Below are 20,341 nucleotides of genomic sequence, written 5' to 3' on the forward strand. Positions count from 1 at the left end.
ACAAAGGGGAAGGTCGTAGAAAAAGGCTGAGGGAGCCCAATCTAAGCATGCTAGACTTGAAGAATAAGGTTGGGATTCAGGGGGTATTTAACATCCTACTAGTCCTTCTGCCACATCGCATCGCTTCCATGATAATCATACTGCCGCCAGTCGGCCCTGTATCCCCTCCCACTCGCGCGATCCCACAATCTGCACATCCCTCCCGCCGCCGGGCACCATCTTGCCGTCCGCGTCCGGCAAACGAATCTGCAATCTCGCCGCCACGCTCTTCATCATCTGCCTCTTCTCCGCCGCCGCCCCATCCTTGCGCCCTAGCACGACCTCGGACTTCTTGAGCACCGAGTTCCGCCAGCTGTTCCACGCCGCGAGGTCCTCCCTCTGCTTGGCCGCGTGGTACTGCGGCGTGCTGCGCGCTGGCTTCCACGCGAGCTTGTCCTCCGGCAGGGAAGCAAGGTCGTATACGCGGGCCGACGTTGTGAACTTGACCAGCTCGCTGAGAACATCCTTGCCCTCCGCCACGACGAGGGCGCGGCGCTGTTCCACGACGGAAGGTGACTTGGTGAGCGGCTCCGCCAGCCAGTCGTAGTTGTGCTGCTCCGTCGTCCTGGCGCGCCTGTTGTCCTCGCGAAGGTATCGCACGGCAGCCTGCAGGCTCGCAATCTCGCTTTTGAGAGCATCCATCTCGCGCGCCGTAGCAACCGCCCGCTCCTGGCCGGCCTTGGCGCCCGCTGCACCGGCGCCGTCCGCGAAAGCCTTGCTGTCGCCGGCAATCTTTTTCCACTTGTCGCGGTCCGTCTCCAGTGTCTTGAGCTCGCGGTCTTGCTTATCAATGTCTTCCTTGAGACTAGCAGCCTTTTGCTTCGCAGCCTCGATCTGCGCCTCGAGATCCTCAATGCGGGAAGCCTTGGCATTAGCATCCTTCATCCTCGACTCGAGGGTCTCAATCTTGAGGTTGGCCGTGCTGAGATTCTCGTCGCGCTGCGCAATCGCCACGCGGGCTTCGTTGTGCTCCTCCTTAAGGCGGCGCATCTCCTCCTCCGCATCGACGGGGATTGTCTTGATGGCCTTGAGCTCCTGGGAACGAAGCTTCCACGGTGCGGGGCTGACTTCAAACTCTTGCGTCTGGGACAAATCTGCGCTAAGTGCGGCCAGGTCTGAGATCTGGCTGGTAAGAGTACGAAGCCTAGACAGGTACGTTGAGAAGAGGTCGGACTCGCTCGACATGGTGACCTTGGTGGTGGCCTTGGAGATTGTATCCTGGACTTCGCGGTACGTAAAGGGCTCGTTACGGCCTTCCTCGTGTAGGAGCGTATGCAAGTCGGAGCCAATCTCACGAGCCAACGCTGCCAGCTGTTGAGTGGCATCCTGGCACTGCTCAAAGGACTCCTTGGTCTCTTGCGGCAACGCCAGCGAGCGAGACTTGAGATCTTGCAGGGCCCGCACAGCCTTTCCAGCAATAACCTTGGCACTCCGGGTCTGAGCAACGACAAACTCGGATTTCTTGCTAAAGTGCTGCGCCATCTCATCGTCTTCAGACTCGGGGGGCACAACTCTCTGGACCATTCCACGCAAAGCAGCAAAGGTGGCTCCGGCAGACTCAAGATGGCTCTGCATGACGACAGTCTGCATGTACGTGTCCTCGGCAAAGTCGGGCAGCTCGTTGGTGAGGTGAACTTCAGCGAGATGGGACATAAGCGCAATCGTGCGCTGGAGTTCGTCCGCACACTTCTGCTCCTTGAGGTCATCTCGTCGCAAGCCGTCGATCCATCCGTTCAGCGCCCGCTCCACTGGCTCCAGCTCAAACAAGGCATTCTGGAACCGCTGGAACTGTTCAATCGAGCAGTGGCTGATGGCGTTAGTGAAGCGCTCGCACATAGAAGCGACCCATGTAAGTTTGTCAATAGCATCGCAGCCAGCAAAGACGTCGTCCTCGTGGCCAGGATGAGGTTGGCCGTTGACACGCTCCTTGATGAACGACTGCAGGAGCTCGGCCTTGAAGGCCAATCTCCTAAACCTCAGCAGAGCAAGCACAGAGTCTTGGTCCTCCTTGTAGGTATCAGGCAAGAACATCTTGACAATCTCCAAGTGTTGCTCGGCCTCCTGAGCCTCCAGTCGTCGTAGCTCGAGGTCGATCGTCTTGACTTGGGCCTTGGAGGCGGAGATCTGGAGCTTCATGTTCAGGTCCATCATAGCGCGAGACTTGCTGTTAAGCTGCTCGGATTCCGTCTCGGTCACAGCATGTGACGCCCGCATGTCCTCGAGGTCGCTCTGCAAGCTTGTGACCAGTCCTCTGAAGCGGGACAGGGTGTATTCCATGTCCTCCAGGGCCTCCTCTTGCTCGCCCGCCCGTCGCGCCTGCTCCGTGATGACGCTGTCCTTGAAGTCGAGGTCCTCTTGCATCTCCTTTTCGTTCTGGACGTGGTTGATCTCCAGCTCGTCGTTGATCTCCTTTAGGTTTTCGAGATCTTCGATGACGGCCTTGAGTTCTTCGATTTGCTCAGACATGCTCATGTTACGCTCAGTGAGGTCCTCGATCATATCTTCAGCGCCCAAAGCATTATCGAGTTGTTGCCGAAGATCCTCAACTGCAGCCTCGGATTGGGCCAACTTTTCTTTCGCCGCATCAAACTGCTCCTTAACGGTGCCAAATTCTTGGAGATCATCCTCCAAAGTCTTGATTTGGTCCTTGAGCTCCTCCTCTTGTTGCTGAGTCAAGTCGCGCAATCGCAGGAGAGCTTCGCGGAGCCGCTCGTTCGTCCTCTCCATCTGCAGCCATCCGGTGCTGGCTCGGTCTTCCGCTGACATACCCTGGCCGAATTCCGCATTCTCTTCGCGGAGAATTTCCACTTCGAGCTCAAGCTCTTCCGACTTCTGCTTCAGAGCCTCAAGTTCAACCTTAAGAACCTCGGCCGTCTCTTCAGCCATCTCACGGTCCAATGTGGCCAGCTCCAAGGCGGTCTCATGCTCCATCTGCATTGATTCAATGAATTCGAACCTCTCCTCTGCCTCCTTTAATTGTTTTCGCAACTCATTGTTCTCGCTTTGCTGAGGCTGATATTTCGCCTGCAACTTTTCTATGATCGACTGGAATCTGTCCCGCTCGCCTTGGACCTGGTCCAATTGCTTCAACTTCTCTCTGTCCTCCAATCTCTTTCTCTCAAGCACTTTCAGCTTGGCCTTGAGGTCCTCTATCTCTCTATTCGCAGCGGCGGCATTTGGTGTAGAACGGGCGGTTGTCGCTGGTTTTGTTGAGCTTGTAGGCGTTGTAGACGCGGAGCCTGATGTGAGCTTCTCCAAAGCCTTTGTCCTTGCTCTCACGGGGCTTGTCTCGCCATCTTTGTTGGGAGACGTGGCACCTGCGTCTTCGCCGCTGTCGGCGTTCTTCCCAGCTCCCATGTCCGCGGAGGGCCTTCTCGCAGAACCCGCAGTCCGTCCAGAGATGGAAAGTCGACCACTATTAGGTCTTCCTGGGGTGGGCCGTGTGGGAGCTGAAGATGTCGAGGGTTGTCTCGTGGTTCTATTGGCGGGTATCGGTGGAGGTCCCATGGAGCTGCGAGAGGTTCCCACGCTTGGCCGCGTTTTGGCAGCTGTGGCTGGTGTACGTGTATTGGACGGTGTGGTAGTTCGCGATGGCGCGGTACTCGATGTTGCTGATCCGAGCTGTTTTGTGGGTGACTTGGTCGGTGACTACATATCCATGGTGAGTCGTTGCTCTTGGTATACACAGGTATCTGTACACTCACCCTCAATGTACTCCCCGGCCGGGACACCTTAGGTCCCGGACTAGGACTCGGCGCATTCAGACTCATCCTCTTGGTCAAACCCGTGTCGCTGGTCGTCCTCCCAGCGCCAGGATTGGAGCTGCTCGGCCGGCTAGGCCTGCGAGCTGCTGGCTTCGCCGCCGGAGCAGGCGCCTGGGCGATGATGGCCAATGTCGTCGGGCGCACAAACATGCCATGCCCAAGGGCACAGTCAAAGTATCGCTCGCCCTGAACGCTGCCATCGTTCTTCCCGCTATCATCCTCAAGCTCAATGCCCACCCAATCACCGCTAGCGAAGTGCGTTCCACCGGCGAAGCGAACGATGCCAGTCCGGCCGTCTGATAGACGTACCGTCTGGCCAACTGCGAGCTCCGACATTGTTCCGCGGTTGTGAGTCTACTGGGAGATAACCATGTTCGTTATTGCTGTCGGTATCGTGGGGCGTAGGCCAGTCGTTGAGGCCCCGTCGTGATGAGTGGTGTGTACTTGGAAGATTACGTTGTGTTTGGATGTCACCCAGGGGGCCATCGGGAGCGCGTCCCAATCGGATAAACGCGCTGGAGCTTGGAGCTTGCTGCTGCTGCTGCGGCACCTGCGACTAAACTGACAAGGGGTTTAGTAGGGGTGATGTCAATACAAAAGTCAGTGCCTGATTGGCTAGTTTCTGCCTCGCATCCCAGGGTCTTCTGCTATGAGCTTAAGCGAGACTTCCTAATGGATAACTTCATACACCAGTACTGTGTACAAGTGACCGACATCCATCATAAGGCCTTACTAAGAAGACACGGGTAGTAGACGACAACAATGCTGCCTCAAACACAAAGCAAACGCGCTTCAAAGAAATACACAGCGACATTGTCTCATTCCCTTCAGCAAAACGCCCATGAAATGCATCACTCTATAAAGTGGTCAGGGCGTAGCAGATCGGCTCTCGACACAACGCAGGGAGATATCGTTTGACCTATTTGGGCGTTCAGATGCACTCACTCGAAGCACGCGCTGTTCAATAATCGACTCAATACCTTTGCTCAGTATTTTAGTTGCCTATCTACGCCTACGCTATGTCAAGAAAAATCAATAGTGTGTCTCAATCCGAAAAGAAGGAAATCCGTCACCGCATCCCGCTGGAAATCATCACATTATTAAGTCTGCTTTTGTAGCCATCTCAACCTCGCCCGAATCCCTCCTGATAGCTACCTCCTCGAATCCACTCCACCAACTCAAAAGAGATGCGTCGCTCAGTCTTCTCGTCCAATGGCTTATTATGCGCAACTCTCACCACCATCACACCGTGGCCTCGGAACTCAACTGCACCTGCGTGAGTGATTTCCTCCTCAGTCACTGACTTGACGTAGATGACAAGGTCCGGTCCAATGATTCCCCTCCACAAAGTCGATACCCATTGCCAATGGTCGATTGGGGCATAGCAATCATAGATGGGCAATGTGCAAGCGTACTTGTCTGATAGAGTCAAACTGAATCCCGCGGGGAGCAGCGCAACTGGTGTTTTGCTGGGTACCGATATCGAACTATGTCGAGACCCGACACCCTCCCCCTCCGATGCCCGCCTCGTGAGCGGAGGCGGATTCGATGCGAAAGTCGGCTTAGTGGAGACGTGTTTGATGATCTCTCGCGACTTCACATGCCACTTCAGGATGCTCTCCATATAGTTAGAGAACAGCTCCGAGGCGTGTAAGTTGGGCTGCGAATGGCTGCTCTTCCTGCTGCTGCCGCCAGCAGAGGCCGTGTCGTTCATCCTTGCGTCATCTTCGGCCGACAGGCCAGACAACGGCGTACTCGGTCCCTCGCTCCACGTCTTCAGATCAATCTCGCTCAAGCCGAGGAGAGACCGATGCACTGCCGTTCCCACCTGCTCTAGCTGTCGAGGATCAGCCCCTTCAACGGCAACGACTGCGCCGCGAATCTCGATTTCAGGACTGGCCGGTTCCGGCGGAGCCAAGGTCGGGCTGATCTTTTGCAGGACTTTCAGCTTGCTCCAGAAAGGAATCGTCATGATCATGGCCTCGAGGCTTTGAGCATATCTATCTCTCGGGTTTGCGATGCCCATGCCAGTCATTGGGTGTGCACTCGGGCGGTCGCTTATATCGTTGTCTCTGTTGATTGGCGGAGACGACTGGGTCTGGAGGGGCGGCAGTCGAAGACTCTCATCGTAGCCCGGGCCGCGGCTTGGCCCCGCGTTCGCCGGATGGGGCGGTCGTGGAGGAGGGGGCGCCATGTTACTATACCCGGGCCTCGCGAGTGATGATGGACCGGGCAAAGGCCCGTAGCCGGCGATAGGCGGCGTAGGAGGCATACTCACCGATGACCTAGGCTGCCTCGATAGAGGATGGCCTGTGTATGGACCGGATGAAGGAACTGCCTGGTAATATCCCGTAGAGGGGTTGATTCGGCGTCGTTTGAGCTCGGGGGATGGCGACATTGGTTCGTATCCTTCTTCCACGTCCCGCAAGTTGTTGTGTTGGTGTTGGTAGGGCTGTTTCTCTCCAGGTAAAGCACGCCGAAGGTGATCGCTGTCCCCGCTGCGAGCCTCGCTCGGGTGATGCGGCTGCATTTTTGGTTTTGCGACTGTCGGTGTGCCTGCTGGTGTTGACGGCGTTCTCGGCGTTGCGATGAATCTGCCACCACAGTTGGGGCACCGTCCTGGATTAGTCGAGGCTGACGATCCTGTTTGACTCCTAGATCTACCCCGACGAGGCCGATAGCGGTAATCTGGGTAGTCTTCCGCGTGCCGTCTCTTCTCCTCTTCTCCAAGTTGCCTCCAAATTTCCTTCTCTCGCGGGTCCTGTGATTTCCACCGCTGTCCTATGATTTTGGATATATCTGGGTTGGAAAGGCCTGGGAATTCGCTGGAGACGGTAGCCTGGTGGTGTTGTCTATACAGTATGAAGGCTGTCAAAGAACAACGTCAGTCAACGGGCATTACACAAGTGTCCAGCAGTCTGTTTGGATCGTCCAACAAAGAAGAGTCCCCCGAGGCCGGTCTCAGATCAGGCCTGTGACGAATATGTGTCGACCGACGATGTGGGATGAAGAGCGGGAAATGTGCGACTCACGGTTGCGAGGCCTTGGGATCTTGAGTCCGGGCGTGCAGAGACAGATGGTATCCTTGCCGCTCTGGCTACTCATCGGTCTGGTCTCCAAGCTGAGGTTTCTCACTTTAGAGGTGTTCGCTTCCTCGATATCAATGGACGTAACGCGCTTTCTGCTCGCGCGACTGCCAGCAGAGCCTGCAGAGTTTGGTCCCTCGTCCGTCTCCTGGCTCGCTCTTCGTTCCATGGCCGAATGGGCAGAGATGCCACCAGAGGAAGAGGTTGACCGCCGTGGCCGAGGCGTAGAGACCACATCTGTCATCTTTTGGGTTGTAAGGGTTTGCAGGAGGTGTGCAAACAGATGCGAGTTGGGACTGGGGACAAGTGGGCGAGGCGTTCGAAGCTATGAGACGTTTGGACTTACACCATGCTTCGGAAAGGGGGGCGTTTGAAGAAGCAGAAGAGACAGGGGGTGTATGTACGTTGTCAATGGTGAGAGACACGACGGGATGCTAGGGTTGAGTTAGGGTTCGAAGAGTGTTGGCGAATCCGTGTAGTTGTGGACTTGGGCGAGCAGGAAAGGCAGCAATGATTTGACAGACGTGCGAGAGACAGGCGAAGCAGTATATCGGTAAGTTGGAACGAGACGGGGCCGAGATCACTTTTGTTCGATGGCCGATTGTTCGTTCCGACCTTTTTCCCCTTCTCCTTTGTGATATCGAGACGACGACTTCTCATTCAGCAGAAACCGAGCAGACAATGACTGTCTAACTCAATGACTTTATGTTCAAAGATGGAGGTGGCCATTATGGGGAAGAAAGAACATCAGGGTAGGCAGGGCGGTTGGTACGATGTCGTCGAGACGACAGCGACGAACAGCGACCAGCGTCAACGACGACGGTTGACCGACGGCTCTGAGCAGGGAAGGAGATGGATCTGAGTGGTGAGCAAAGGGAGAGGCGGGAAGGATGGACGAACTGAAGTCAGGAAACGGAAAAGAAGTAAGAAGGGTAAGCTCGCAAGAGAGAGAGAGAGAGAGAGAGAGAGAGAGAGAGATGTTGATCCTTTGGGGGGTGGGAAATGTGTCTCGGGAATGTACCGGAGACCCAAGGTTGTTGCAGATGAGGGAAATGGGCTTCTTTGTGAAGAAGCGTTTGCCCTGTGGTGACCGGTGCCCGCGTCGTCTATGTCTGTCTCTCTCTTCTTTAGGACTCGCCCAGGCGTTCCGTTCGCATAGAGCGTTGGAGACGGAGAGACAGAGTATAGGCCAAGAAATGGGCAAATGCCTTTCTTGCCCTCAGACCTTGAGAACAAGAAATAGGCAAGTTTCGGGTCCCCAAGTCCGAAGATGGAGCCGTAGAAGGCGGGAAAGGATGCGGCGGTAGCAAAAGCGACCTAGACGAGGACGCAAAAAGATGAATAATGACTCAAAGGTATGAACAACAACGAGACACGGAGACGCGACTTTGAAGAATATCCCTCCACATTCAACTTCAAGTCTTGTTTGGTGAGGATAGGTAGAGGTTTACCCTGGTTGGATGAAAGACGAGGAAGGCTATGTGCTGCTCAAAGCAGTCTGGATTTCTCATCCCCCCCATGTTATTTTAGGCATTTCTTTCCTTTCATGTCATCAGCAATGCAGTCAAGCCCAGACCATCTACAATGCCCATCCCGCATGTGTTGCTGCTGCTACTAATGCAGCAGCCGCTGTCTCTGCCGCCGCGACTGGGCTCTTCCTCCTTGCCCCCCCCCCTGCTTTGCCAACCAGTCCCTCTCTTCAAAAGAAGCCGCAGACCGACTGCAGACTCATGGGCTGGGGGTGGACGTCAGAAACAATGACCCTTGGATGGGTGTGGCCAGGATCAGAATGAGGACTGTGTACCGGGGGCAGAAGATTAAAGGCGGCAGTAAAGGAATGAATGCACAGAGAGGACGAGAGCGCTGTGTTCCCCGGTTGGAATGTTCAATCATAAGCCCGCCCCGGTAAAGGAACAAAGACAATGTAAAGAAGTCTGCCCCCCTCCCTCTCCTCACTCAACCCCCGGCCGAAATTAGGCTAGGTTGGTTGGACGCATCTCCCACGTGATGAAAAGAAGGGAAAGGGCGGATAAGCTGGGCCCATGAGGAAATTCCTCTGCTTCATTCTTCTGTCTGTTGGATACTAGAAATTTTTAAATTTGATCGGCAGGACACAATGCGTTTGGCATTGGTGATGTCTCTGATGACAGACGCAAAAGTACGGACGGATGGGAGGGGGAGCCGGGGTTCAGAACGGGAACTCTGGGAGAGCAGCCAGGAAAAAAGACAAGACGCGGTGAGGGACATTTTCCATCTAGTTATTGTTAGGAAAGAATAGCACTGGCATTGGCACTGGCATTGGCGGTGCGTGGGTTGTCTCTCGTTAAACTTGCGTTTTTATGGTTCGCGGCCTGTAATGTCTCAACACTGTCGGGATGGGCGGTTCTATTTTTTCCTCATCTGGAAAGCTTGACAGTCGTTTTGTTTTGCAAACAGCGCGCCCTCTTCTTCACAATCCAAACCTCCGGATGCCCAGTCAAGCCGAGTGTGATAACGTGAAAAGGATTCAATGCCTTTGCTCACAGTTCCAAGGCGTGCGCCATGTCGTCTAACCACACTCGTACTCCGATTCAAACACATACAGTCGAGTCCCCCAGACCGCTTGTCGACAGATGACTGGTCCTCTCTCCCAGATGAATATTTCATGTCAAAGAACAACTCCATGGAATACCTGTTGGTCTCGATAATTGTAACAAGTTCTTTTTTACAACGCCGCCGCCATCCTTCATTCGAGAAAGAAGCCGACATGGGCTCTATGACTTCTCCTCGCGTATCGTCCAACCATCACCTCTTGCACTCGTCTCACGAAATGTATCCTTTGCCGCTTTCGCTGCTCAAGAGACTGGCGCTGCGCCGCGAATCCAAAAAGAGGTCTTCGCACTCGGCCACGTCCTGGACGTCGATTTGGCTGCGGCCGTTTGCCTTGGAAAGAATGCTTTCATTGGGGTTAGCTCACTTGTCTCACACTAGCCGGTCGATCCATGGTCCACAACAGAGAGGGGATGGGGGAATGGCTTTAGGGATGAAGCAAAGGCGGTGGGAAACAGGGCAATGTTGTCATGGTTTGGTTCACCGTAGACTCACCTGGCGGGTGTCAACAGCTGCAGGCAGTACCGCAAGCTGATGCGGACGCCGTGCTCCGCGATCTTGTCCAGGGCAGCGTCGGTAATAGGCACACCCTCGGTGGTGGCCCTGATGCGAACAATACGCTTGATCTCATCGGCCTGGTACGGCGTGGTTGGAATGATGAGCATGCGAGTCAAGAAGTCTGCCGGAATGCCGTGCGCCGCGACAATATCATCCGTGCCGCGAAGCGTGGCCATTCCTCTGTTTGATGCCAGAATGACAATCGGGGCAATGGGGGACTCCAGAGCCCGGTTCAGGTACGTGAAACACTCGACATCGAGCATGTGTGCCTGTCATAAATGATTAACCCACGATTCCCTATCAACTACGCCAGACATTCAAAGATTTCTTACCTCGTCGATGAAGAGCACACCCGGCACGAGCTCCGCAACGCCCTGATCAATGTACTTGCTCACCACCTTGTTGATCTCTCCGCGCAGCTTGTCCGTGATCTCAGTCATCTTGGGCTTCATCAGCTGGCCCATCATGCTCATGATGTCTTGACCACCCTGGGGCCGCGCGTTGGCAACATCGAGGTCGTGTAGCGTCACATCCTGCACGATTTCCTTCTTCTTGTGCACCTCGCCCTTGGGAATGGGGACGTATTCTTCGGCCTCGAGGTCGAACTCGGTCGCATAGGCATCTGATCTTCCCACGCGCTTGCAAGCGCCCGTGTTCGCCTCGATGTAGACGACATCTCCCACTGAAACCCTTTCCTTCTGGATGGCCTCGTATATGCTGGGATCCAGACGCAATTTCTTCTGTCCCTTTGCGCTCTTCAGGCCGATCAGAAGTGTGCTGATGGTTTTGCCGTATCCGCCCAGAGGGTTCTCGGCTTCTTCAGGCGTAAGCTCCGTAACCTCGCCTTCATACACTTCCTTCGTTTCCCGAACCTTCAAGCCGATGGCCCGGCGGAAGTTCTCCATCAACATCTCCGTCTTCTTCACCTCTGTCGAGTAAATTTCGCTGCCGACAATCGGGCAGAAGGGGATCTTGGTTCCGAGTTCTTGACTGACGGCGAGAGCGAGAGCCGTCTTTCCTGTACCGGGTCCACCAGCCAGCAGAACGCCGCGGCCGGCCATCTTGTGTGCTTTGATAAGGTCAACTACAACACCAGCTGCCTGTCGCGAAGTTAGTGATTGCCTTGGTATGAGGTTGTGGCCATCAATCATCAGCGCACCTCTCTTGCCGTCGACTGGCCGACGAAGCCAGCGGCTTGCTTCTCTGCTGTGCCATCCTGCTTCAATCCTAGTCCCTTGATGTGGGTGTGGGCAGCCGTGCGGTTCTCGCGACTGTTTCCCTTAACCTCGCTGATTTGGACCATCTTCGCGGCGGAAGCGTCGGTTGCCGGCGGTCAATTCGTGTGGTATCAACAATTCAATCGTGTATGGGGAAATTGATCGGAGTGTCAGCAAATATGTCGCGGTCGTGATGGATCGTTGGCCTTGGGGGTGGATGGTTGGTGTCAGACAGAATTGGATGAAGCTCCAAAAGATTTCGGGGCGACGCGCCTCAGTCTATCCCTGCAAACTTCCAGGTGCACAGTGCAGGCGCCGACTTACACATTAGGAATCGGCTGCCCCACACGTGACCTGTGGATAGCTTCCCGTTTGCGCCTCATTCAACTTCACCCAGATCATTTCAGCTTGTTCTCACGCACTTGACCAATATTTTAGAATTTCATGTTGATCTGATGCTTAGGAAACTATGCAAATTTGTTTCACAATTTATGACAACAATATGATTGAGTAAAGGACCGGCCACCGTACCAAATGCTGTACACAAATGGTGGATCAACACGCAATACACGGACAGAAGCAGCTTCTTCTTATTTCGCCAAACGCTCCAACCCTCAACAGCGGCTGGCACTTTTCAAATATGCTGTAGAAGGGAAAATATTTGACGTTGCACAACATGTCTCTCATAAAGCGAAGAAATTCTCATCGGACCATGATGTGCGATCGGGAACGTCAAACCCCATGTGCTCAGGTCAAATTGACTCAAATGCTAATTTCAATCACAGTTTTGCTCCCGCGTTCGGGAATGTTGAGACTGTTGTCTCACTGAGACCCTCTCCACCAGTGTAATCCGTCTACAAACAGCGTTCCGCCGTGCTGGAATCCTGAAGTCACCCCTTGGATGCGTAAGCCGTCAGTGTCACCCCCTTGGCTTGGCGACACGTTTCGGTGCCTTTTCTCGAAAGTCCCCTAAAGAATCCCCTGTGACGTCGTTCGTGAGAAACCAAGGTCTCGGTCGAGTGAAAGGCCCATCGACGATGCTCGGAGATGATCGCCGAAGTTCGGCTTCCCGTGACAGATGAATTGAGTTCTCGGTGAATTAGGCTGTATTACAAACACACGATGTCCTGAGATCTGGCTCTGGTAAGCTACTTTCTCAGGGCAGAGGGTCTGCCCCTTCGCTCGAGCTCATGAAGCAATCTAATTACCGACCCCAGACCACAAGCACAAATGTCCTTCGATAGGCTCTTTCGATCGATTGCGTGGTGAGATAGGATTGAGCAGAGTGTTTTCCAGCTTGTGCTCTACCTGTATTCTCTCTTAGTCCAGAGCTTCGCTGCCACATACCTTGAAATCTCCTGCTCCATCATTCATTCTATTCTCGGGGGAGCTCTGAACTCTATGCCGATATGGGCAATCAGTATACACTGCATGTTAAGGACACATATTCTGACAAGTGCAAATGTCTAATACCTTGCTCCGTAAAGGATATCGGTACAATTTGCCCAAGACGCATTTCTGTGGGCGTCTATCAAATGCCGCAGGTCACTGGCCTGGCCAATATTTCTAATTCTCGAGTCCCTTTTCTTCATCTTGTTGGCTTATATCCAAACATCATACACCGTAAGCCGTGATACATCATCACCTCACTCTCTGAAGCTCAAAATCTTCGTCCCTTCCACCATCCATATCAGCCAACATCGGCACAGCCTCCGTATCCCGCACATTGGCAACCTCCACATCCGCCTCCCTCTTGGGCGCCGATGCTCTCTTCGTCAGCACCACCCAAAGCGCACTTCCGATGATCAGCCCGCAGCCCGCAAGGCTCATCCACCCCATGACGTTGCCAAAGATGAACCGGTCGAACCCTGCCGCGAAGAGCATGTGCGTATACACCATGGCGTTCGCCCTATTCGACCGATCCGTGCCGAGCCCCGCCGTGAGGAGGAACTGCATTACGAACCCGAACACGCCCAGCAGCACGAGGAAGAGCCACTGCCGTCCCGTCTGTGATAGACCCCATCGCAGGGCGGGTTGTCCGATCTCGAGCATGGGCGCGGTGGTGAGCACGACGGTGCAGACGATGGTGCACCACGTCGCAAAGTAGTTCACCGAGATGAGCGGGTGCGCCCTCTTCCCGATCCACCGGATTGTCGTGAATGCTCCGGCGGCGCCGAAAACACCCACTATCGCAACCCCGATGGCCATTAGCCGCTCCGCCGTCGTAGCCTGGTGGTTCAGTCCCGGCAGCGTCGAAGTCATCGTCCCATTATTCGGGCCCGGGGTTTCCGGCGCGGTGGCGGCGGCCGTGGACGTCGAGTCCCCGGAGAAGAGCGAGGTCGGGTGGGCGATGAGGACGACGCCGAAGAAGGCGATGACGGTGCCGATCTGCTCGTTTCTGGTAAACGGTTCGCGGAGGGCGAGATAGCACACGTAGCCGGCGACGCTGGGGGCCAGGAAGGTTATGACGGTGGCCTCGGCGAGGGGGAGATACATCATCGAGTACCACATGCCAAAGATGCCGAAGAAGCCCGTCACGCCTCTGGCAACGAGAAGCCATCTGATTTCCTTTTTTCCAAAGGGGAAGTCGGGCGTCTTCATGTAGTACATGTAGAGGCAGCAACAGACCATCGTGACGCTTTGCCGGGCGAAGAGCACCTGGAGTGGGTGCATTCCTTCGCCTTCGAGCTCGAGGAGCCTTGCTGTGAGATTCATCAGAGCACCGAACAGTTGTGATAATGCCACCAAGACGACGCCTTTGTTGGTCTGCCAGAACGCCGCCAGTTTCGTATTCTTTTGAGAACTCTGTAATACTGTTGGAGGGTACTCTGCCCCTGGTAACGGTGACGTCCTCCCATTCTGGAACGGGCTCGTGGATAATCTGCGGAACGAATCTGGATCTGGTAGGGCTGAGAGTTCCTTCCCATGGTCGTGTGACCAGGACATCTTGCTGTCTATTGATAACCTCTGACTGGCTTCATCAGTGTGTTCTGGTTCTCCATCAGACCTCAACTTGGCCTCGGTGTTTCGAGGAACGAATAGGTTATCATGGTTCTGCTTCTGTTCGGACATGGCGGCTAGGTGATGTCATGTCTATAGGTCCAAAGCCATGGAGAGTGAAGCAGTAGGGCTGGCGTACGTAAGTAGGCTATATCTCCGGTGCGAGAAGTGATCTCGGCCAGCTCACTCGATATTCAAAATGGCGTGTGTAAGAATGAACTCTTCACTTGAACAGAGATAGACAGAAATTTTCGACCATGCATTGAAGCGGGGTGTAGTCACAGGGAAAAACAAAGGGTACAGAATCCAAAAGGACTCCCCATCGTTCATCGGAAGTGGGGAGGCTGGAGTAAAGTAGTGTATGGGGCCCTGCCTGTCAGTTACTCAGTCAGTCACTCGGGATAGTTCCTCACCAGGGCGGAGACGGGGGCGGAGGTGGGAGCGGAGGAGTATCGATGTGCAAAATGTGTTGGTTGATTGCGTGCGGCGGCGTGGGCACATGCTGCCTGGCGTGCCTGCATAGCCCACCATCAGGTCTCCCACCCATGCATCCCGTCGTGCCCGTCTTCTCTTTACTGGGTGTTAGTGGCAGATGCGTGAGAAGATGACCCCCTCTGAAATCTCTCCAAGTGTGTCAGTCAAGTCAGTGTTGGCGAATGCAGCAATGCGGATTCGCTAGAGGAGGGAAAAGAGCTGTGGGCGGAGTGGGAATACCCCAGCATCGAATGGTCATGAACCAACCCACTTGAGAAACGCCCAGAGGACTCGATAGAAACTAACCAACCAACCCCCCGCTACCGCTAGCCCGGCGTCAACCCGCTGGCAAGGGCGCCCTTTTGTTCCGCTGATGCGCCGCCGACACCGAGAAAACAGAAACAGTATGATCATCGCTGGGTGTCACCTGTAGACTGATTAGGGAATTTGCCCCCCCCCCCCCGATATCGCAACCACACCATGTTCCCAGGTTTTGCCAGAGAAGGAAGGCACTGAGAAATGCGCCGGATGTCGTTTGCCGGGGGGCTGAACCAGCCCACTTTCTCGGCGCGGATCCACTCGCACAAACACCGACAGCGGCGGACCCGGCACCGATTCGGAGCAAATGGGGTTGGATGACTCGGGTAGATGCCAGAAACCCGTGTTTCTGGTTGCTCGTAAACTTTAAAGTTTAAGCCGTTCGAATGCATGTCGAAATATGCAAGCGGCTGAACCTTGATGATTTTCGTATCGACTTTTCAGTACTGTCTCTGCTAAGCTGTAGATCGAAAGTCCAAAGCAATACAATTCCAAGAGGTGGTCTTATTCGACCAGACTTCGATGGCCTTATCAAATGACTTTCTCTCAACTCGGTCACAGCAATACATAGCATCTGTAAATAGATGATCCTACATGATCCGACTGAAAGCCCTTGATGCTTGGTCGTTAGACAAGATATCGGTCAACATGCATGGGTACCTGGCTCATATCTACCAGACTTCGGCTAGTCTCCGAAACTCAGTTGCTATCCCTAGGAGAGATCAACAGCCTTTCGCAGTAAGTCTTCCAAAAATTGATGAATGTCCATTTGACTATCGTGAATATGATGCTTTTTGACCCCTCCTAAGCCAGATCCCCCTTGTAAGGATGATATCAAAGTCAATACCCCAAGACCACCATCCAACAAACGCCTAATGTTATGCCTCATCCCAAAAAAAGAAAGAAAAAAAAAAGAAGAGCCCGAATGGCCGTACTTTCCACCCGTATTACCCGAAGTTAACTCACTTCCCGTCCCCGTCCAATCTGACCCTTTTCGACGGTCGTCCCGCGACCTCACTTTCGGCATCAGCGTCGTCGTCGGCCTCGCCCAGCTCCTCCTCTTGCTTCACCGCCGCGTCCGCCGCACTCGAAGCCTCGCCCGTACCGTTGGCAGCCTTATCCTTCTTGCCGTGCTCCTGGTCCGCGGCGTCCTTCATGAGCACCGCCTCGTCGTCCTTTGTGAAAATCTTCTTGGCCGACTCGATCTCGCCCTTCTTCTCAAAGACCTCCTGGACCTTTCCGAGAAAGGCGTCGTTCTTGCGGAACGCGAATTCAAAGTCCTCGTATTTGACCTTCTGCCTTCCCGCGTAGTTGGCTGCGCGCGTCGCCTCGAAGGCCATGCCTTGGATGAACTCGGTTACGATCTCGTCGAGCACGCGAATCGTTTCGGGGAGCGGATTCCTTACGTCGCCGTGGGCGTATAGTAGTTGAGCCACTGCAGAATGCGAGCTTTATTAGTTTGATTTCCCGGCGACTGGTTTCGCTGAGTTCTACAGAGGCAGGAACATACGCTCGTTGTGGCTGAAGTTCATTTTGCCAACATTTTTGGCGGCGCGGGCGCGAGGCTCCATGATGGACAGGTAATTCCTGATTATCCGATCGTGAAGGGCAAGATGTTTCTGATTTTCGTTGTATTCGCTCTGGACGGATTCGAAAGGGCTCTTTCGTGATGCGCGTAGGTTCAGTGTTCGGATTGCTAGGGTAGAGTCGTCGTGGAGAGGCTGAGAGTTAGGTAGGTAGGTAGGTAGGTAGGTGCTTGGGATTGAGTGACAGACTCCACGGCACAGAACAGAAGGCACCTCAGCTTGCAGGGTTGCGATAAGATAAGGCACCTTCCTGAGCCTCAGGTTCTGGGCCTTGTCCAGCACCCCTGCTGGCTGTGGGGGTGGCGCTCCGACATCCAAACGTGGCTGATGCAGAGCTCCAAGCTCAGGCCACATGTGGCACAAACTCTCCAGGCCACCTTGTCCACCGAGGAGAGGCTGAAGACAACTGCACCCCTAGGCCACCTGTATCGCGACCGTCAAGCTAGGTTGTCCATATACGCAAAATTCCCCGTTCAAGCCGCCAACTCACTCTCAACGAGGGACTAAACTTGCAAATATGGTATTTCAAGCTCCGCGATCATGCTCAGTATACCATGGTCGTACTAACCCAGACACAGACCGCCCTATTCAACTTCCAGTCGCTCCTCCTCGTCATTCTCCTTCTCATTTGCACATGCGCATACGCGCACCAGCTCATGCCCGCCATCATGGACCGGAACAAGGACGGGTAGGATCACAATGGCACGCACACGTGTAGGAACATGTTTTCTAACATGTTTCGACAGTATCATGGGCATATTTTGGAAATTCGCAAGAGTAGGCGAACGGTTAAGTCCATACATCAGCTTATGCTGTGTCGTCATGGCGGCAAGTCTTTCCCTCCCCCAACTACTTCCCTCTGCGATTCTAACTGGGTAACGATAGGTCTCCATGCTCATCAACTAAACACTCAACCCCTCCTTGTATGAATGCGCGCGAGCGGAACCCCTCTCGATGGGGGTACGAAAAGACTTGTTAAATGGTTTGGAGTTGGTCTGGGAAATGAAACATTGCTTTGTTAGATGGATGCCAGCGCCAGGCGTAAGAAAGAGGATATGGCTATGGTCAATGAGACCCGCATAACGATATCAGTAGTATATGGGTACTGTCCGGCGACAGTAGAAATAATGCAAGAAATTCCGCCCCGTCGACGGCAACTGCGGTTCCGACACTGGCGTTGATCTAGACGTCATGTACATTCGTAGGCTGTGCCACGCATGACTTTCAGAGTATTAAAACCGACGGTTTGTCTCTGACTACAGGCTTCGAAGCAGCCCAGTGCCTTCTCGTACGCTTTCAACGGTCCCTCGTCGCCCAGTAGGCGACTTCTCTCGGTCCTGATCTCGAAAGTCGTCGAGGTTCGTAAGCTTTGCATCTGAGATGTAAGATTTGTAGCAGCAACAAAAATTGAGTCATATTCCGGAGAAACGACCATAGATAAGCTCTTCGTCAACTACTCGTCGATATATCTTAGTATCGAGAACATAAAGTCTCTGGATAAGAAGCACTTGGATATGAAGTAATAAAACATACATCTTTGCTACCAATCTGTACGGACTTCAATCTTGAAGTCTGTTTCATGTAATCCTGGCCACGTAAGTAGGCAGAAAAGCTTACCCGTCGCGATATCTCCGTACGTAATTACTCTTTAGTGGTTTGTAGCCTTAATCTGTTCATGATATCGTCTCAAGTTGAAGTTAATTAAATTCATCTACCGTCGCATATTTTCCGAAGCGCCACGGCTGCCTGAGAATAACCTATCGAGACTGAACCAGCCGTATCCGCGGCATTAATACTGGTGTCTATCTTGTCCTGTCTGTCCTAATCTTTGGTATCCTTGTCTTCGAATCGCACGCGTCGCCTGCCACCTCGCCTCATACTACTTTGATCGAACCTTGGTTGGAGCAGCAAGCAACCTCAAAGACAAAAATAGTCAAGGCGATGGGAACACCATCAGACAATGTCTTTCCAATGGAACAGAGCACCATGCCCGCGACTAATGTCTTGCTATCGATACATACATTAACCTGCTGGCATCAGATCAGAGAGCAGTGCTAACCAAATCGACGTCATGAAGTAGACAACTTATTGGATCATACGCCAAAAAAAAAAAAAAAAGGAACACGGGGCGGAAGTCGACACACGTAAAAGAGAGTTCATCTGTATCTCCAGGGAAGAATGGCACCAAAAAGTACAAGGCAATTTTTCTCTTCTCCGGAGAAAGCTCAAGTCACCAGAGCAGGAAACCGTGTTGGCTCCAGTACCCCACGTGCCAACATAGATAGACTGCGTGAACGTTCGAGAGATGGCCAGAACAACTGGCATATCAAAGTAATAGAATAGTAGCCGACAAGATAGCCTGGTGACAGGTCTCGAAGGCAATATTCGTACGTCTTTTTTCTGTCTTCAGTCCCTTCCAGCAACGAGCAACCGGTTAGGAAAGAAACCGAAAACCGTCGATAGGGGCCTTGTGGATTTGTACGGTTAGACGCCACACGCGCAATATCACGAAAAGTCCCTCCAAACCACGCATTGCAGCTTTGATCAGCAGTTCGATATGACTGGGCCCGCTGTTGGAGGATCTTGGAGTGAACCAGCATTTCCCGACTCGGAATCTACTCTACGTGGCTCTGTGATACTCACTACATTGTACCGCGATTGGAACGTCAGGCTCTGAATCATTCACCGATACGCATGAGATGAAAGTAGGGCTAGAAGACATATAGATAACCTCGACTTCAGGGTGAACTCTGTCGCCGCGTCTCGTGAATACAAAAGAAAGGGCAAATAGCAAAAAGACACGAGTGAGTGTGGTGGGGGTCGTGACACATTGACTGAACCGCTGTCCAGAACAAGTCCACAACCACAACTCTTCTTGGCCTCCGGTAACGCGGAATGGTTGACCTTTCCGGAACTGAACAGAATAGTCGTCAGTCGAGTAAGGGAAAGCTGTCGGGAAGTGTGAATGGTCAACAGGCCCTCGTTGTACGGCCGCGCTACCTTGCTGAAGAACGAAGGCTCCCTTTCTGCTTCTGTCATTCATCGTGACCTTTAATCGTCTTCTTTCCTCTTCAGTGCTTCAGACATTCAGCTGATTCCGTTTACTTCGACTGAGAGTGTATCTGCTAAGGTCAGCTTCGATTCCTAAATAACGTATTTTATATTGGCAAAATATCTATCAATCGTCACAATCTCCCTTAAACTAGAGACCATGAGTGATCCGTGGCAGATTTCTAATAAAGCCTCTTGAATGAGCACTCAACATGTGGCATTCAAGGAAGGGCAAACAGGACATAGACAAGACGACCAATCAATACAATTTGAGAATATATCTATTCTTCCATAATCACCAAAGCATGACATGGAACACATACTAACATTAGAGAATCTGCTAAAAGAGGTAGACTTACCAGCCGAACCCCATCATTGCAAACCCGACGTACCGCAACCACCGTACCAGCCCCGACTGACGTCTGGAATGTACTCCATAACCACGTATGACCTAAAATCACAAACACCACCAAAACCCCGTCAAAAACTTCCAAAGGAAAAGGATACATACATGGGAAACATACATCCACGTCCCGGATCGATATGCAAGCAAAACTCACCGATTGGCTATCACCCGGCATCCGCATGTGATTGTGATTGTGGCTGCCTCAAGACCGGTCCAGCGTTATCTTTCTTTTCTTCTTGTACAACAACAATGG

General features: G+C 53.3%; 7 protein-coding genes across 7 annotated transcripts; 1 reads left to right on the plus strand and 6 right to left on the minus strand.

Moving 5' to 3' along the window:
* Nucleotides 1-135: 135 nt before the first annotated feature.
* On the minus strand, nucleotides 136-7,133 carry CLUP02_01034 (CAP-Gly domain-containing protein; the record flags this gene model as incomplete). Its single annotated transcript, XM_049280079.1, has 5 exons — nucleotides 136-3,660; nucleotides 3,744-4,157; nucleotides 4,260-4,364; nucleotides 5,041-6,671; nucleotides 6,836-7,133. The coding sequence occupies 5 exons, from the start codon at nucleotides 7,131-7,133 to the stop codon at nucleotides 136-138; spliced, it is 5,973 nt and encodes a 1,990-aa protein (XP_049136036.1).
* A 484-nt stretch (nucleotides 7,134-7,617) lies between these two features.
* Nucleotides 7,618-11,339, minus strand: CLUP02_01037 (uncharacterized protein; the record flags this gene model as incomplete). Its single annotated transcript, XM_049280080.1, has 12 exons — nucleotides 7,618-7,747; nucleotides 7,911-8,206; nucleotides 8,607-8,652; nucleotides 9,005-9,143; nucleotides 9,183-9,240; nucleotides 9,304-9,407; nucleotides 9,472-9,560; nucleotides 9,696-9,824; nucleotides 9,880-9,903; nucleotides 9,974-10,305; nucleotides 10,369-11,136; nucleotides 11,196-11,339. 12 exons carry the CDS (start codon nucleotides 11,337-11,339, stop codon nucleotides 7,618-7,620), a joined length of 2,259 nt encoding a protein of 752 aa, XP_049136037.1.
* Nucleotides 11,340-12,894: 1,555 nt separating this feature from the next.
* CLUP02_01038 (integral membrane protein DUF6) lies at nucleotides 12,895-14,325 on the minus strand (the record flags this gene model as incomplete). The annotated part of the gene is made up of 1 exon (XM_049280081.1): nucleotides 12,895-14,325. The coding sequence occupies one exon, from the start codon at nucleotides 14,323-14,325 to the stop codon at nucleotides 12,895-12,897; it is 1,431 nt and encodes a 476-aa protein (XP_049136038.1).
* A 1,682-nt stretch (nucleotides 14,326-16,007) lies between these two features.
* On the minus strand, nucleotides 16,008-16,985 carry CLUP02_01039 (transcription initiation factor IID; the record flags this gene model as incomplete). The annotated part of the gene is made up of 3 exons (XM_049280082.1): nucleotides 16,008-16,480; nucleotides 16,556-16,706; nucleotides 16,845-16,985. The coding sequence occupies 3 exons, from the start codon at nucleotides 16,983-16,985 to the stop codon at nucleotides 16,008-16,010; spliced, it is 765 nt and encodes a 254-aa protein (XP_049136039.1).
* A 200-nt stretch (nucleotides 16,986-17,185) lies between these two features.
* On the plus strand, nucleotides 17,186-17,510 carry CLUP02_01040 (uncharacterized protein; the record flags this gene model as incomplete). The annotated part of the gene is made up of 2 exons (XM_049280083.1): nucleotides 17,186-17,319; nucleotides 17,378-17,510. 2 exons carry the CDS (start codon nucleotides 17,186-17,188, stop codon nucleotides 17,508-17,510), a joined length of 267 nt encoding a protein of 88 aa, XP_049136040.1.
* A 139-nt stretch (nucleotides 17,511-17,649) lies between these two features.
* CLUP02_01041 (uncharacterized protein) lies at nucleotides 17,650-19,674 on the minus strand (the record flags this gene model as incomplete). The annotated part of the gene is made up of 9 exons (XM_049280084.1): nucleotides 17,650-17,690; nucleotides 17,738-17,813; nucleotides 17,875-18,084; nucleotides 18,165-18,218; nucleotides 18,372-18,433; nucleotides 18,526-18,661; nucleotides 18,757-18,855; nucleotides 19,129-19,213; nucleotides 19,271-19,674. 9 exons carry the CDS (start codon nucleotides 19,672-19,674, stop codon nucleotides 17,650-17,652), a joined length of 1,167 nt encoding a protein of 388 aa, XP_049136041.1.
* Nucleotides 19,675-19,963: 289 nt separating this feature from the next.
* Nucleotides 19,964-20,269, minus strand: CLUP02_01042 (uncharacterized protein; the record flags this gene model as incomplete). The annotated part of the gene is made up of 1 exon (XM_049280085.1): nucleotides 19,964-20,269. One exon carries the CDS (start codon nucleotides 20,267-20,269, stop codon nucleotides 19,964-19,966), a length of 306 nt encoding a protein of 101 aa, XP_049136042.1.
* Between the last annotated feature and the right edge of the window lie 72 nt (nucleotides 20,270-20,341).

Source organism: Colletotrichum lupini, chromosome 1 (genome assembly GCF_023278565.1).
Source record: "Colletotrichum lupini chromosome 1, complete sequence".
Lineage (NCBI taxonomy): Eukaryota > Fungi > Ascomycota > Sordariomycetes > Glomerellales > Glomerellaceae > Colletotrichum > Colletotrichum lupini.